This window comes from Cupressus sempervirens, chromosome 6 (assembly GCF_028749045.1).
Source record: "Cupressus sempervirens isolate cs-2001-9-10 chromosome 6, ASM2874904v1, whole genome shotgun sequence".
In the NCBI taxonomy this organism is placed as follows: domain Eukaryota; kingdom Viridiplantae; phylum Streptophyta; class Pinopsida; order Cupressales; family Cupressaceae; genus Cupressus; species Cupressus sempervirens.
The window spans coordinates 134,480,723-134,496,521 of record NC_143123.1 but is presented as its reverse complement, the minus strand read 5'-3'; the positions used below and the strand labels follow the sequence as shown (position 1 = coordinate 134,496,521).

At 40.0% G+C, this 15,799-nt stretch overlaps 1 protein-coding gene across 1 annotated transcript in view; it reads right to left on the bottom strand.

The window, feature by feature from the left end:
- Window positions 1-15,799, bottom strand: part of LOC149551581 (copper ion binding / methyltransferase) — a 284,272-nt gene that overhangs the window by 7,104 nt on the left and 261,369 nt on the right. Inside the window, exon 10 of the mRNA XM_089787094.1 lies at window positions 1,506-1,582. Within this exon, the coding sequence (XP_089643220.1) occupies window positions 1,506-1,582 (77 nt within the window). The remainder of the gene's footprint in view (window positions 1-1,505; window positions 1,583-15,799) is intronic.

Here is a 15,799-nt window from a genome sequence, read left to right as displayed (position 1 = left end):
CTGAGAATAGATCTGACAATGCTTGCTCCCCCTAAGCCAAAGATAGGCTTAGTCGCTGAGTTGTCCCACATCCGTTAAGGATGTGGATCTTTCCGATGGTTTACCAGCACCCTTTTCCACCACACTTTATTCATTTTCCTTCTGGTCTCTTCCATTTGCTGCAATCTGCTTGCCCTTTTGATCATCTGACTTGTTAACCAGTTGATTTGCTTTGTTGTTTCTTGACCTGCAAAACCTTGCAATGTGTCCAATCTTGTGACAATGACATGTCATTAATTGCTCTCCAAGGTCCAATTACCTCTGTTGGTCCTGAATCTGCAAGTAATAGCCACGTGACTTTTGTGACAATGTGAGCATGTAACATCCCACCGGTTCTCATTTTGATAGAAACTTTGCCGGTTCACAAATGACTTCTGATTGTTGACTCTTGTCCTGCACTTATTAGCTTTATGTCCGTTATTGCAATTGCAATAATAGCCATCAAAAGCATTAGATCTATTTCTCCAAACATTTGTAGTACATCCCATCTTATGACAAATAGAACATGTAGGAGTACTAGGTCTACTTCGACACACGCTAGCAATATGTCCCACTTTATGATAATTACAACACACAAGTTTGTAAGATTTCTTACCAGGACTCCTTTTGGTCACCTTTGGTGCAGACTTGCCATCTTGCTTCGTCCTTAGACTGACCCACTTCATAACTAGTATAGCCTAAGCCATAGGGCTCTCTATGCATCCTTTGATTCCTGATCTGCTCATCAAGCTTTGCAGAACTTTTACCGAATTTGGTCAGTAAATCATTTGCAACCTTCAATTCAACTTTCACCCATTCATTTTCCTTCATCAGATTATCATTATTTTTTGTCAGAATTTCAATTTCCATGTAGAGTTCCTGCTTCTCTTCATTGGTTTCATGTAGATGTGCATGCAATGTACCAACTTCTTGTTCATATTTGAAAAGCTCGTTTATCTTAGAATGCAATTTACAAATGTACTTCTTATACTCTTCTTTCATAATTTCCTTCCACGTATTTAGCCAAGATGAACATGTTTAGGCTGTTATAGTATCCACTTACAGTGGAGAAAGCATACGTTAAGGATTATTGCAAGATTTGTGTTATAGTATCCATTAGCAATAAGCAATGTGTGGCGTAGCTACCTGTTTCATGAATCACTCATTAAATAAATAAAGACAGCAAGGAATCTAGAGTTCCTAAATTGCTAAGATATGATGCATTACCCTACAATGATAGCCTCTCAAAATATAAAGACAGTTAACCTTTTTATATGGTTTAATATGTACATAGTTGTTGGGGCAACTAATGTCTTCTAACCACCAAAAGATCATTGTGGCCTATTTAATTTCAGCACATAGAAAACACTCATCTTTTTGTGCTTTTACAGTGCAACTTGTTCCTTTAAGTAGGCAGACTTAAAACTCTATGAAAGATAATACAAGTCCTAGCATGAGAATAACCTTGATAAAAAGTCAAAACTTACTTTGGCCGTTGCCCACGCTTTAGAACAACGAAGGAGAATTTTTCATCTTCATAACCACGCAACTTACCTTTTGACCTCTGCAAAGAAAAGAAATACAAAGTTGCACTAAAATTAGTAGATTGATAGTGCTAAGGAAAATTGAAAGCGATTATAAAGAAAAATGTCACATCAAAAATATAAGTCATCTCATATCCTGAATACTTATTAGCTTTTCTCTGAATTTTTTTGAGCAAAAGGAAAAAATAATATCTAGATTTCAGATACAACAGATGAACTACAATTTGTTCACATTGTTATCCTAAGACCATCTAAATTTTGCTAATATGAGGCCATGCAAAAGCCTAGATATTTACTTCTAAACATTGCAGTAGAATTCGGCTCAAACATTCATAGACTTGGATGTTTACCCAAGCCACAGAATACCCAAGACTTATGGCATAAGGTGCTGGAAGTGTCAAACTTCTTTAGGATTTTACAAAATTGATGAGACTGAACAGAAGAAAGTCAAAATAGAACTTTGTGGGCAACCCACTACTTGATATGCCACTCTACCAAGACAAAGTGTAAGAATGCAAAATCATGCCTTGAAGGCCCTTTCAAATTGCTACCAGAAAGATGCAAAATTTTAGCACTTCCCTCATATTTTGGAATAAGGCAGCACTAGGTTTGAGCAGCATTGGGATAGGAGTAACATTTCTGTCACCATCGCATATTACATTCCCATTGTCTTCATTGTATTACCTCTATATGCCCACGTTGAAACCCCCATACCCATTCAATGCTCCATATATTGCATTCCTAAATGTTTTACACCTGTTTTGTAGATTCTGAGCAAAGAATTCTTAATCGATCTCCAAAATTTCTTCTTCCCCTCTTCGATGCTATCATTGTCTTTGTTTTCATTTCCTTTATAAGCTTCTCTGCTTGCTTCTACCACATTATGTTAAAGAAAATACGAAAAGTTGATTGTTTTTTGCATGCAACTCCCCTATCCGTCTTTTTGCAGACGTGTGTTTGTGGATAGAATAATCTTCTCCGTAGATCTTCCTGGTAAATGATTGCCTTTATTTTTTTTGGCTTTATACCTTGTTTTGTGCTTTCACGTGGAGGGTCACAGCCATTGTCATTTCTATGGTCATGTCTTTTTAATGATTACGAGTTGCCTTATTTGGCTATTATAATGGTATTAATAATAGAACAATCAATTATTATTATTATATTTTATTTTAGTCTTTGTCATGTCCCCTTTCTAGCGACATGACTTCTACAATAGATTTGCCTATCATTGACTCTCGTAGGCAAATGATTTTGGAGAGAGAGTCATCCTGTTGCCGGATGATTGCATTTTGCTCTCGGAGAATTATAATTAATCCTACATCTAGTAAGTGGGGCCTACTTGTTCTAATGTTGAATTGAGATTGCACTTTTAATTTTATAAAGTTATTTAATAATAAAGTGCATTATAATAAGATATTATAAAAGATGTTTCTAGAAGCTTCCAGTGACTTCTTAAAAAAAAGTGAATAAATAGAGGGCAAGAGGCACCCATTTGAACAAGCGGTTTTTGTGAATTCAACTTCTATTCTGATTAGAGCAATTTGTAGTCATTTGGTCTGCAAATTCTCAAATTATCTTTGGGAACGAAAAACTCCCATTGATAAGCAATTTTGAGGGTGTGGGATATCACCTGAATTATTGCAAATCGGAGGTGATATTACAGTCACTTCACCTGGGCAGAGATTTGTGGCCTAAGGCCGAATCTTGTGGCTTGTTGATCATTAGAGGATCAGTTAGAGGGGAATTAACTATTGCAGAACTAGAGAGATTTGAAGGAAACTGGGAACACATTTGTGGTCATAAATCCCTCAAACCTGGTCAGAATTGCACGTGAACTGTTACATGGTCTTCCTTGAACCCAGACGGCTCAGTTCACATCAGGTTTAGCAATTGCAATGGAAGGTTGCAATTCATATTAAAAATCGCATTAAGCCGGCAGTATAAGCAGACTGTGGAGGAGCGGACCAGGGGCAGGTCGAGTAGTTTCATCCTACCCATTCTTCAGCCATTACCTCAGCGTTGAATAAGCAAGCACTCGGATTGGAGTTACCGAAGCAACGTTTTTCCTTGATAACAGTTTCGACATTTTCTTTCAGCACCTGCGTGGAGTATGGGAAATAATTAAATAAAATCGCAAGTTGGAATTGCCAAGGGTTCCTCATGTATTACAGAGGTCGATGTTAATTGTTTGACAAGGATTCATAAGATAATTTCGGGTCCATGTTGGAAGCAAGTTACAGTCGAATGGTGCATCAAATAATGGTCGATTTTCTTTGAACGAATGGGAACAAATCGACCCAGTCTAGACCAGCTTCATGGGAAGAATCCGCCAACAATACTACATTCCTATGAGACTCAAATTTCAGGTTTTTGATATTCGTTTGGTTGTTAAAAAAATCATAGATGATCCGTCGTTATTTTTGCAGTCCAATTTATTTTTGAATCAGACTTATTATTTGGATTCAATTGGATTACAAAGCCAGTTATTATATTAGAAAATTGTAACAGTTCAATTAGATCTCCTGAATTTGATTATTGTTGCATTAGTTACACCCATCTTATTTGGTGAATTTTGTTTGAGACATTACACCTATTTAACGATTGCATGCCACAGTTTAGTATTGGTTATTTTTTGTGATCTTAAAGTTAGGACCATCTCAGTGGTATCAGAGCAGTGTTCTTGCCATCCTGTTGGGTAGAACATCTTATGCAACCTTATCCCAGGTATTATATACGCAGAGGAGCAACACTTAAGGGCGAACAGAAATTTAGAGATATGGGTGAGAGACAGTCACAGAGTCCACCTAGAATTGATGACGATGAGACCAGAGAGTTCTACAGAATCATGATTACCAGACAGCAAGAAATAGCCCAGTCATTACAAGCATTGACTACCATAATGGAGAGAGCTGTTCCGCCCAGGATTCAGGAACCGGGTAGAGGTACACCTGATCATGATAATAGAAGTGTGGTAGGCTCACAGGGTGCTCCTAGGCGCAGATCGTGTACAACAAATAGGCCTACTCGTCCCACTTTCCTTAGGGAGGAGGCCCAGGAGATAGAGGAAGATGACTTGCCGAAGGATTTTCAGGATGATCTCAAAGCCGCTACTGCAGAATGGCACGCATTACCACCCCATGTGCGTGAGCTACTAAACTTTGAGCACTACCTGAACCAGAGGAGAGAGCATATGAGGAGTAGCCGTCAAAACAGGAGGTCTAGAGGAAGTCATGAAAATGAGTTACAGTGAGCTGCTAGTAAACTCACTTTACCGTCTTTCGATGGTAGTGGACAGATGACAGCACAAGCATGGATTCATAAGTTGGATACATTCCTAGCATTAAGGCCTATGTCAGAGATAGATGCCATCAGATACGCCACCTTGCATTTGGAGGGAGCAGCTCATGATTGGTGGTCACATGAGGTGGTTACGCTGCAACACAACCAGGTGACATCTTACCAGGACTTTGTGGATAGATTGGTTGAGCGTTTTGATAGGAAGGATCCAGAGATCTATTTTTGTGACCTTGCACAGTTAAGACAGTCAGGCAGTTTGGAGGTTTATATTAGTGAATTCCAAAGGTTGTTAGTGATGGTGCAAGATGTGTCTGAGAGACGGTTGGTTATCTTGTTCACAGAAGGATTGTCTGAACCCCTCAAGGGTTGGATTAAGGCATTTGAACCACCAACACTTCAGGAGGCTATGAGGAAAGCACGGAGTATGGAGCTTACAACACCTTCTAGCAGGTTCACTTCCAGGAGTACTACTTCTTTCAGAGACAATAAGAAGCTTGATAAGAATAAAGGGAAGAGCATTGATACCAAAGGAAAATCCACTACACCCCTGGATGCAGAAGCATTAAACGACTTGCGTAGGAAGAAACTATGCTTCTATTGCAAAGGCCCATATGATAGGGACCATGATTGTCCTTTGAGACCTAAGGGAAAGGCCAATAGAGTTATGTGGGCATATTACGAAGGATCGGACTCTGACAGTACAGCACATGAGGATGATCACAGTGATACAGAACCTGAGGGAGAGACAGGGAATTCAAAGCAAAAAGAGGAACCTGAGTTACATTTACAGCAGGGGCGTTTGTCTAGTATTCAGCAAGAGGGATCCTTTAGGTTACGTGGTGTTCTAGCAGGACAGAAGGTGATCACATTGGTTGATACAGGTGCTACGCACAACTACATTGATGCACGTCTAGTTGAGCGCCGTGGTATTAAGACAGAGGAGTTTGAGGGTCTCTGTAATGGACACCCAGGAATGCCCAAAAGCTGAACCAACTGCTGAAATTATATTAATTCTAAAAATGCTGCAATCAAGTACAAAGAGATGTATTCCAAAGGCCAAACCCTAAGGGAATGACGTCTAGAATGTTACAACAGAGAATGAACGTCCCCTATTGCCAAAAAAGATATGAATTCACACATCCAAGCTGTTATCAAATGCAAGTCATAATCATAGGATACAATAATCTGATAATCAGCAATGAGACTTTCAGCCCTATTTATCCTATTCTTCATCCTTTTGGAAGGAACTAAAACATTAATTAATTGCAAGAGCTAGAAGCTTCCTCCTTCCAATAATTAATGCATTCTCTAGAAATCCCTCTCTAGCAATAATTAATTAAATGACTAGAGACTCTTGGGCTTCTTTGTAATTAATAATTAAATTAATTAAATACAAAGTCACTTTTAAATTGAATGACTTTATAAGAAATTAATTTAATTTCTTCTTATCCTCCACTTAGACTTTGGAGAACGTGAAGGCCAAAAGATGGGATCATTACAAATCCGCCCTCCTTGAAATTGCTTGTCCTCAAGCAATTAAGTAACATAATGGACTCCAACCTCCACCTGGATCCCAATTGAAGTAGTATGTGATATCCATATAGACATTAAACAAACTGCAAATGAACATCATTAAGATCAACCACATGTCCTGCAAATTAGCTCCCAAAACTTGTGCTGAAGAAGTGTAAGTCTGAATGTCACTAAAAGGCGGCTCCATAGAAGATCTATGAAATCTCTTCTTCCCAACTGCTGCAACACAAAACTGAATCTTTGTAGATGGTGAAAACAAATCCCAACTCCACTTAGGAGAGTGATCAATATCGACCGCAAACATCAAATTATCATAAGACAATGTGGCATCCATGTTGAACATAGTACTATTGCAGAAGTGAACATCAACACTTTGTTGATCGATAGTATAATATGACTCTGGCACTATATCACTCACCTCATTAGCAATAATAGGTGTACTATCATCAAAGCACACACCTACAACTGCATGCATACTGCTAAACTCCTTGTTGGATGGTTCAACTGACATAGGAGTGGCTGCTGATATGATAGTATCCTTGCATTCTTCTAATCCCACATCGATGGACTCCATATCACCAGCATCATAGCTAGGTGGCTCTATATGTGTCTCAATCCCACCTGAGGAAACAACTTCTTTCTGCACTGGAGCAACATACAGATTGTCAATATTGATGCCCATCTGTCTAGCCATAAGCTGCAACATCATACCCATTTGCCTATTATGCTCCTGTTGCATCCGTTGCCCCTCCTCTAATGAACTAAGTAACCTAAGCATTGCATTTTCTTGATCTGGACTGGTATACATTTTGTCAAACTCTTTTCCCTTTATCTCGCTGTTCCAAATTTCCTATAAGACCTCCACAGGATGGCAGGACTTATAGCTCTGATACCACTGTAATGGACACCCAGGAATGCCCAAAAGCTGAACCAACTGCTGAAATTATATTAATTCTAAAAATGCTGCAATCAAGTACAAAGAGATGTATTCCAAAGGCCAAACCCTAAGGGAATGATGTCTAGAATGTTACAACAGAGAATGAACATCCCCTATTGCCAAAAAAGATATGAATTCACACATCCAAGCTGTTATCAAATGCAAGTCATAATCATAGGATACAATAATCTGATAATCAGCAATGAGACTTTCAGCCCTATTTATCCTATTCTTCATCCTTTTGGAAGGAACTAAAACATTAATTAATTGCAAGAGCTAGAAGCTTCCTCCTTCCAATAATTAATGCATTCTCTAGAAATCCCTCTCTAGCAATAATTAATTAAATGACAAGAGGCTTCTGTCCTTCCAATAATTAATACATACCCTAGAAGCTGCTCCCTTGTAATTAATAATTAAATTAATTAAATACAAAGTCACTTTTAAATTGAATGACTTTATAAGAAATTAATTTAATTTCTTCTTATCCTCCACTTAGACTTTGGAGAACGTGAAGGCCAAAAGATGGGATCATTACAGTCTCCGAGTACAGGTTGCTAATGGTTACACTCTTAAGTGTAACAAGATGGTTAGAGACATGCCTTTACGCCTGAATAGTTATGAGTTCAAAGCCGATTACCATGTGGTCAATATGGGTGACTTGGATATCATTTTGGGTATGACATGGTTACGTTTATTGGGTGAGGTCACTTTTCGACTCAAGGACATGGAGATCAAGTTTGAGGTAGATGGAAAGCAGCATGTGTTGAGAGCTATTAGGAATAGTGACATCCGAACCATTTCTCTCAAACGATTGGAAAGATTGGTGAGGCATAATGATATTGAATGGGCAGCCATGTGTACTCTCATGCCCACAAAGGAGGAACAACAAAAGACAAAATATCATCCAGACATCCAGATATTGAGAAAGAAGTATAATAAGGTATTCAACGATATTCCACCTGGTACACCACCGGATAGAGGGATTGAGCACATCATTGAGTTAGAAGAGGGTGCTAAACCAGTTATGATTACTCCATACAGGCATCCAAAAAGGCTCAAGGATGAAATAGAGAAAACCATCAAGGAGCTTCTCGTAATGGGACACATTAGACCTAGTAAGTCTCCTTTTGCTTCTTCAGTAGTTTTGGTAAAGAAGAAAGATGGTTCACTTCGGATGTGCATAGATTACAGGGTGCTGAATAAGAAAACCATTAAGAATAGATATCACATTCCGCGGATTGATGAGCTGATAGATGAACTACATGGGGCATGTTACTTTAGTAAGATTGATTTGAGATCCGGTTACCACCAGATTAGAGTCAAAGAACAGGACATAGAGAAGACTGCATTCAGATGTCATTGTGGGCACTTTGAGTTTGTAGTTATGCCATTTGGTTTGACCAATGCACCAGCTACTTTCCAGTCCACCATGAATAAGGTCTTCCATCATCAGCTGAGGAAGTTTGTGTTGGTTTTTTTTGATGATATCTTGGTATACAGTCGGACATGGCGTGAGCATATGGAGCATTTAGAGACAGTATTGAATACCTTGCAGGCAGAGTCTTTGTATGCCAAAGAGTCCAAATGTGATTTGGGTATGACTGAGTTATTATACTTAGGTCATATTATCAGTAGAGAAGGAGTATGGATGGACCCTGATAAGATCCGTGCTATAGTGGAGTGGCCTATTCCTGAGAACCTGACCCAGCTGAGAGGATTCCTTGGTTTATGTGGCTTCTATTGCAGATTTGTTTGCGGATATTCGCGACATGCGGCTCCTATGACAGATTTGCTAAAAAAGGGAGCCTTTGTTTGGACATCAAAGGCACAGGCTTGTTTTGACAGATTTAAGGAGATCATGACTTCATGTCCGGTACTAGCATTGCCCGATTTCTAGAAGCCATTTGAACTCCAGTGTGATGCCTCAGGAGATGGTATTGGGCCTGTTTTGATGCAGGACAAACACCCTCTTGCATATGAGAGCAGGAAACTCCGTGGGCCAGAGAGATCATTCAGCATTTACGATAAGGAGATGTTAGCTATCATGCACGCATTAGCTAAATTCAGGCAGTATCTAGCAGGTGGTAAGTTTTGTATAAAAACTGATCACAACAGTTTGAGACATTTCCTTGGTCAAAGAGATCTCAATGATAGACAGCAGAAATGGGTGAGTAAGCTGCAAGCTTACAACTTTGATATATCATACGTGAGGGGAACTCAGAATGTGGTAGCAGACGCCTTGTCACACAGGCCACATCTTAGTGCGATGGTTGAGATCTCTGAGGTTTGGAAGCATTTGATTGTTGCAGAGTATGCTAGAGACTCTTGGGCTTCTGGGATAGTTGATGGGACAATTGTTGATACCAGGTATACACTTGTGGATGAATTGATTATCTACAAGAATAGGATATTTTTAGTCCCAGGATCGAAGGTGAAGCGGTCTATTATGAGGGCTCTTCATGATTCACCTATAGCTGGTCATCCTGGGTACTTTAAAACATATAGACAGGTACGAGAACGGTTCACATGGAAAGGACTCAAGACAGATGTGCTACAGTATGTTCGTGAGTGTCCTGTTTGTCAGCAGAATAAACAAGAGCACACCTTCCCAGCAGGACTCCTACAGCCACTTCCCATTCCGGATCGGAAGTGGGAATGCATAGCCATGGACTTCATTACAAGTTTGCCTAAGGCCCAAGGACGCGATTGCATTTATGTGGTGGTGGATAGATTGACGAAGTATGCACACTTCTTTCCCATCACTACTACTCACACAGCAGTGCAGGTAGTTGAGGTATTTTTTAGAGAAATTTTAGGACTACATGGGATACCCCGAAGTATTGTGAGCGACAGAGATAGTAGATTCATGAGTCATTTTTGGCAGGAGGTGTTTCGATTATGTGGCACTGAGTTGACACCCAGTACTAGTTACCACCCGCAGACTGATGGACAGACGGAAATAGTGAACAAGTGGGTAGAAGGCTACTTGAGAAATTACATAGCTGATCAGCAGAAGGCATGGGTGAGATGGATTTATTTGTGTGAATATTGTTATAATACCACCTTTCACATGTCTATTCAGATGACACCTTTCCGAGCTTTATATGGGTATGATGCACCGAGCTTTATTGACTTGCTGATGGGTGATGTTCGAGTTCCACGTGCTGGGAGTTTGATTCAAGAAAGTAAGGACATTGTTGACGCTCTCCGGGATAACATAGCCAAGGCACAGAATCAGTATAAGCAGTATGCAGATCAAAAAAGGACAGAGAGGAGCTTCGAAGTTGGCGACATGGTTTACCTCATGCTTCAACCATTTCAACAATCTACTCTTAAAAAGAGTGGATCAGAGAAGCTTAAGCCTAGGTATTATGGGCCTTTCAGGATCACCAGGCGAATAGGGGAATTGGCTTATGAGCTTGAGCTTCCAGTAGATAGCAAAGTGTACAATGTGTTCAATGTGTCGCGCCTCAAAAAGGCGTTGGGATAGAATGTGGTACCTTTTGCGGTATTACCTCCCTTGGATGATGAAGGGAAATTGATCTTAGTGCCGGAATTCATTTTGGAAAGTAGGGAAAAGCAGCTCCGCAGAAGGGTGATCAGAGAATATTTGGTTAAATGGAGAGATGTACCAGTTGAAGATGCCACTTGGGAAAATGAAACAATTTTGCAGCATCCAGCTTTGAGAATGCTTGAGGACAAGCAATTTCAGGAAGGGCGGACTGTCATGTCCCCTTTCTAGCGACATGACTTCTACAGTAGATTTGCCTATCATTGACTCTCGTAGGCAAATGATTTTGGAGAGAGAGTCATCCTGTTGCCGGATGATTGCATTTTGCTCTCGGAGAATTATAATTAATCCTACATCTAGTAAGTGGGGCCTACTTGTTCTAATGTTGAATTGAAATTGCACTTTTAATTTTATAAAGTTATTTATTTAATTTTATAAAGTTATTTAATAATAAAGTGCATTATAATAAGATATTATAAAAGATGTTTCTAGAAGCTTCCAGTGACTTCTTAAAAAAAAGTGAATAAATAGAGGGTAGGAGGCACCTATTTGAACAAGCGATTTTTGTGAATTCAACTTCTATTCTGATTAGAGCAATTTGTAGTCATTTGGTCTGCAAATTCTCAAATTATCTTTGGGAACGAAAACTCCCATTGATAAGCAATTTTGAGGGTGTGGGATATCACCTGAATTATTGCAAATCGGAGGTGATATTACAGTCACTTCACCTGGGCAGAGATCTGTGGCCTAAGGCCGAATCTTGTGGCTTGTTGATCATTAGAGGATCAGTTAGAGGGGAATTAACTATTGCAGAACTGGAGAGATTTGAAGGAAACTGGGAACACATTTGTGGTCATAAATCCCTCAAACCTGGTCAGAATTGCACGTGAACTGTTGCATGGTCTTCCTTGAACCCAGACGGCTCAGTTCACATCAGGTTTAGCAATTGCAATGGAAGGTTGCAATTCATATTAAAAATCGCATTAAGCCGGCAGTATAAGTAGACTGTGGAGGAGCGGACCAGGGGCAGGTCGAGTAGTTTCATCCTACCCATTCTTCAGCCATTACCTCAGCGCTGAATAAGCAAGCACTTGGATTGGAGTTACCAAAGCAGCGTTTTTCCTTGATAACAATTCCGACATTTTCTTTCAGCACCTGCGTGGAGTATGGGAAATAATTAAATAAAATCGTAGGTTGGAATTGCCAACGGTTCCTCATGTATTACAGAGGTCGATGTTAATTGTTTGACAAGGATTCATAAGCTAATTTCGGGTCCAGGTTGGAAGCAAGTTACAGTCGGATGGTGCATCAAATAATGGTCGATTTTCTTTGAACGAATGGGAATGAATCGACCCAGTTTCGACCAGCTTCATGGGAGGAATCCGCCAATAGTACTACATTCCTATGAGACTAAAATTTCAAGTTGTTGATGTTCGTTTGGTTGTTAAAAAAATCATAGATGATCCGTCCTTATTTTTGCAGTCCAATTTATGTTTGAATCAGACTTATTATTTGGATTCAATTGGATTACAAAGCCAGTTATTATATTAGAAAATTGTAACAGTTCAATCAGATCTCTTGAATTTGATTATTGTTGCATTAGTTACACCCATCTTATTTGGTGAATTTTGTTTGAGACATTACACCTATTTAACGATTGCATGCCACAGTTCAGTATTGGTTATTTTTTGTGATCTTAAAGTTAGGACCATCTCAGTCTTTTCTGACTATTATTATTTATTTATAATAATAGTTTATAAATATTATTATTACTATTATTATTATTTTATAATAGTTAATACAGATAATATATTAATAATAAATTATATCGTAATTTATTATTAATATTTCAATTATTAATTTAGTATTTATAGTTAGACTCTATTAGGGATGGGACATTACACAGTTATTGGTGATAGCCGCACACCAAGGGCAAGGGATTGGCTTCAGGGGGAACAAGATATACTGAGATGCTTGAAGGAAAACCTACAGCAGGCACAAAATTAACAAAAGATGTACGTCGATAGACATAGAATGGAGAGGAGTTTTGAAGTAGGAGATTTGGTCTATCTCCGGCTCAAGCCATACCGACAATCTTCATTAAAGGAAAAGGGAAAAGAAAAATTGAAGCCACGGTTTTATGGCCCCTATTATGTAGTTCGTCGCGTTGGTGAAGTCACATATGAACTAGAACTTCCGGAGGGAAGTTGTATTCATAATGTTTACCATGTTTCATGCTTGAAGAAGGTTGTAGGGAAGAACATCACTATAGCCAGAAACCTTTCACCGCTCAATAAATAAGGGAAGCTCATATTGGAACCAGCCGAGATCATCGAAGTACATAAGAAGACTCTATAGAACCGCATGGTGAAGGAATATTTGGTGCATTGGAAACACTTGCCATTGGACGACGCAACATGGAAAGGTGAGCACATTCTCTAGCTCTCGGCATTGCATTTGCTTGAGGACAAGAAAAATTTGGCACGGGAGGACTGTAATGTTCCCGTTATAAAATAAATCATTTATCAAACTATTGTAATGGGCCAATTGATTTTATGTATCTCAGACCCTTTTTTTTTTTTTGTTTCCGTAGTTTGTGTCGCCGTCAGCTATCTTTGTCCACCCTCGGAAAGTTTCTCTCAATTGGTATTTTAAGCATGGCTTGTAGGTAGTCTTTAGCATGCTTTTGGATTATTTTCTATGTACTGTGAATTCCTCTTGGAATTCTGGATCGTTCGCCAATTTGGAAGTGAAAGATCTTCCCTATTTGGCTAGTGTGGTTTCGGTGGGATTCAATCCTCACCCTATTCTGTTGTTGCATGTATTACTTCACTCGGATCTAGCAAATCAGAGCACTATCTTTCGGCACATATTGAAGGAATAATTCATATTCAAGTTTCTAATCTTATATCTAATCTATTTGTGTTTTGTATGAACAAACTGCCATTCATTGTTGTATCTTGTGGTATCCGGACACTTCCGTATGGCTCTCTCCTTGCCCATACGACATTCATTCTCCCACACCTCTTCCACCACACCCCTATACCTTCCTTCCTCTAATTCCCTCACTGTACAACCTGCTATACGGCTTACTAAGTCCTCATTCTGTAACCATTCTTAGCCGCTACCACGCAACCATACTTCTCTTTCCACTCCTCGTATGGCTCACCGTACGGCCAACTCGACTCTCACCACCCACCATTCTGTCCTTAACCGTACAGCCTTTTAACTCCTTTCCATTACCCTCCCATTGTAGCATGCATACGACCATCTCTTTCATACCATACGGCTTTATAAAAGCTGAAGTATGACCAACTTCCTAGTACCGTATGGTCTACATTTGCCCTCATCTTTGACTCGCCGTATGGCCTCCATTCCCTCTGCACACATTGAAGAAAAACCTCCTTTCTTATTCCATCTGATGGCCACATCGTCTGGAGAAGATAATTGGTGAATTCAAGTACGGGAGCAAACATTACATTCTGGCTTTGTGATCTTGAACGGCCTTTCCTACTTCCCTGGATCTGAGTTCTTTACTTGTTGGCTGCATTGTGGCAGTGTTAGCATTGTTGATTATGTTCTTGCCTGTCCCTCCATCTCTTGCATTCGCAGTTTCACCACTTTGCGCCTTCCTCTTGCAGACCATGCTCTCCTCAGTATTCACTTTCGCCTCCTCTCTTGTCGCCTCATCTTTCATCTATCATTGCTTGCTCACCCATTCACTTCCGTTTTTTCGACAATGATTGTGAGCTCATTTCTGCTCATCTTTTGAGTCTCCTCAACCCTTGGACTCGTGCGAGGCCGCCTCCATGTTTGACTTGCTTGCGATAGCTATCCTTAGGTTTGCCATCCTTTCTATTCCTCATCGTCCTCCTTTGCCCCTTTGCAACAAACGTCGTAACACCTACCCTGTGAACCAGTGATTCGATTTGGACTGCAAATCTTTCCATTGTTTTATGCGTTCTTCTTTTGAGGCTCGCTCCAGTGATTTTGCCCACATTCACTTGTCTTACCTCTGCTTTCTTTGGAGTAAGAAATGTACCTTTGCCGCTTCTAAGTGCAAATCCCTTTGCTCCATGCTGATCCGCAATCCCCAGCTCTTTTCCCCCACAGTTCCCCTCCACCCTCCACCCTCAACTTTCGCTACCTTACCTTGCACACCATGGCTCTTTATGACATTCTCGGGCAGCTTTATATCCACCCCACTTTGCCTTCTTTAGCCCACCTTTTCACCCCCTCCCACATTTATGAGACCATCAAATCCATGAAGTGTAGCAGAGTTGTTGACGAGGAGGGTTTCCAAGCTGAGCTTTTCAAGTTCAGTGCTTCGGTTCTGGGCCCCTATCTCTCTATTATTTTCAATAGAGTGATTCACACTGGGTTTCCGACCTCTTGGTCCAGCCATTTGATTTATCCTATTCATAAGACCAGCCCTATCTCTGATCCAGGGAACTACAAAACCATCATGATTGGGCACACATTTGCCAAATTGTATACGACAACCCTTAATGCTATGTTATTTGAGGAGCTAGACATGAAAGGTTGTAGGGCTAGAGGGCAGGTTGGTTTCCAGGCAGATTATCAGACTATGGATCACATCTTCACTCTACGGGCTATTATTAAGGAGGCCAGACACAGATCGGAGAAGGTCTACTGTTGCTTTGTTGATTTTTGCAAAGCTTTTGATTCTATTCCTAGGGTGGCTCTGTTTGAGAGGCTTAGGAAGGTTGGTATTTCTGAGATGTTATGTACCGATATTATGAGACTTTATGAGACCGTGGTTGGTAGATTTAGGACTCCTCTCTCCCCTACTTTGTTTAGGTTATATATTGATGAGCTTGAGGACTTCCTCCTGAAGTCTTCGCTCTCTAAGGACGGTTGTTATCTTCATCAAGTTCTGATCTCCATCCTTCTTTTTGCAAATGATGTGGTTCTCCTTGCTTCCTCTCCAGATAGGTC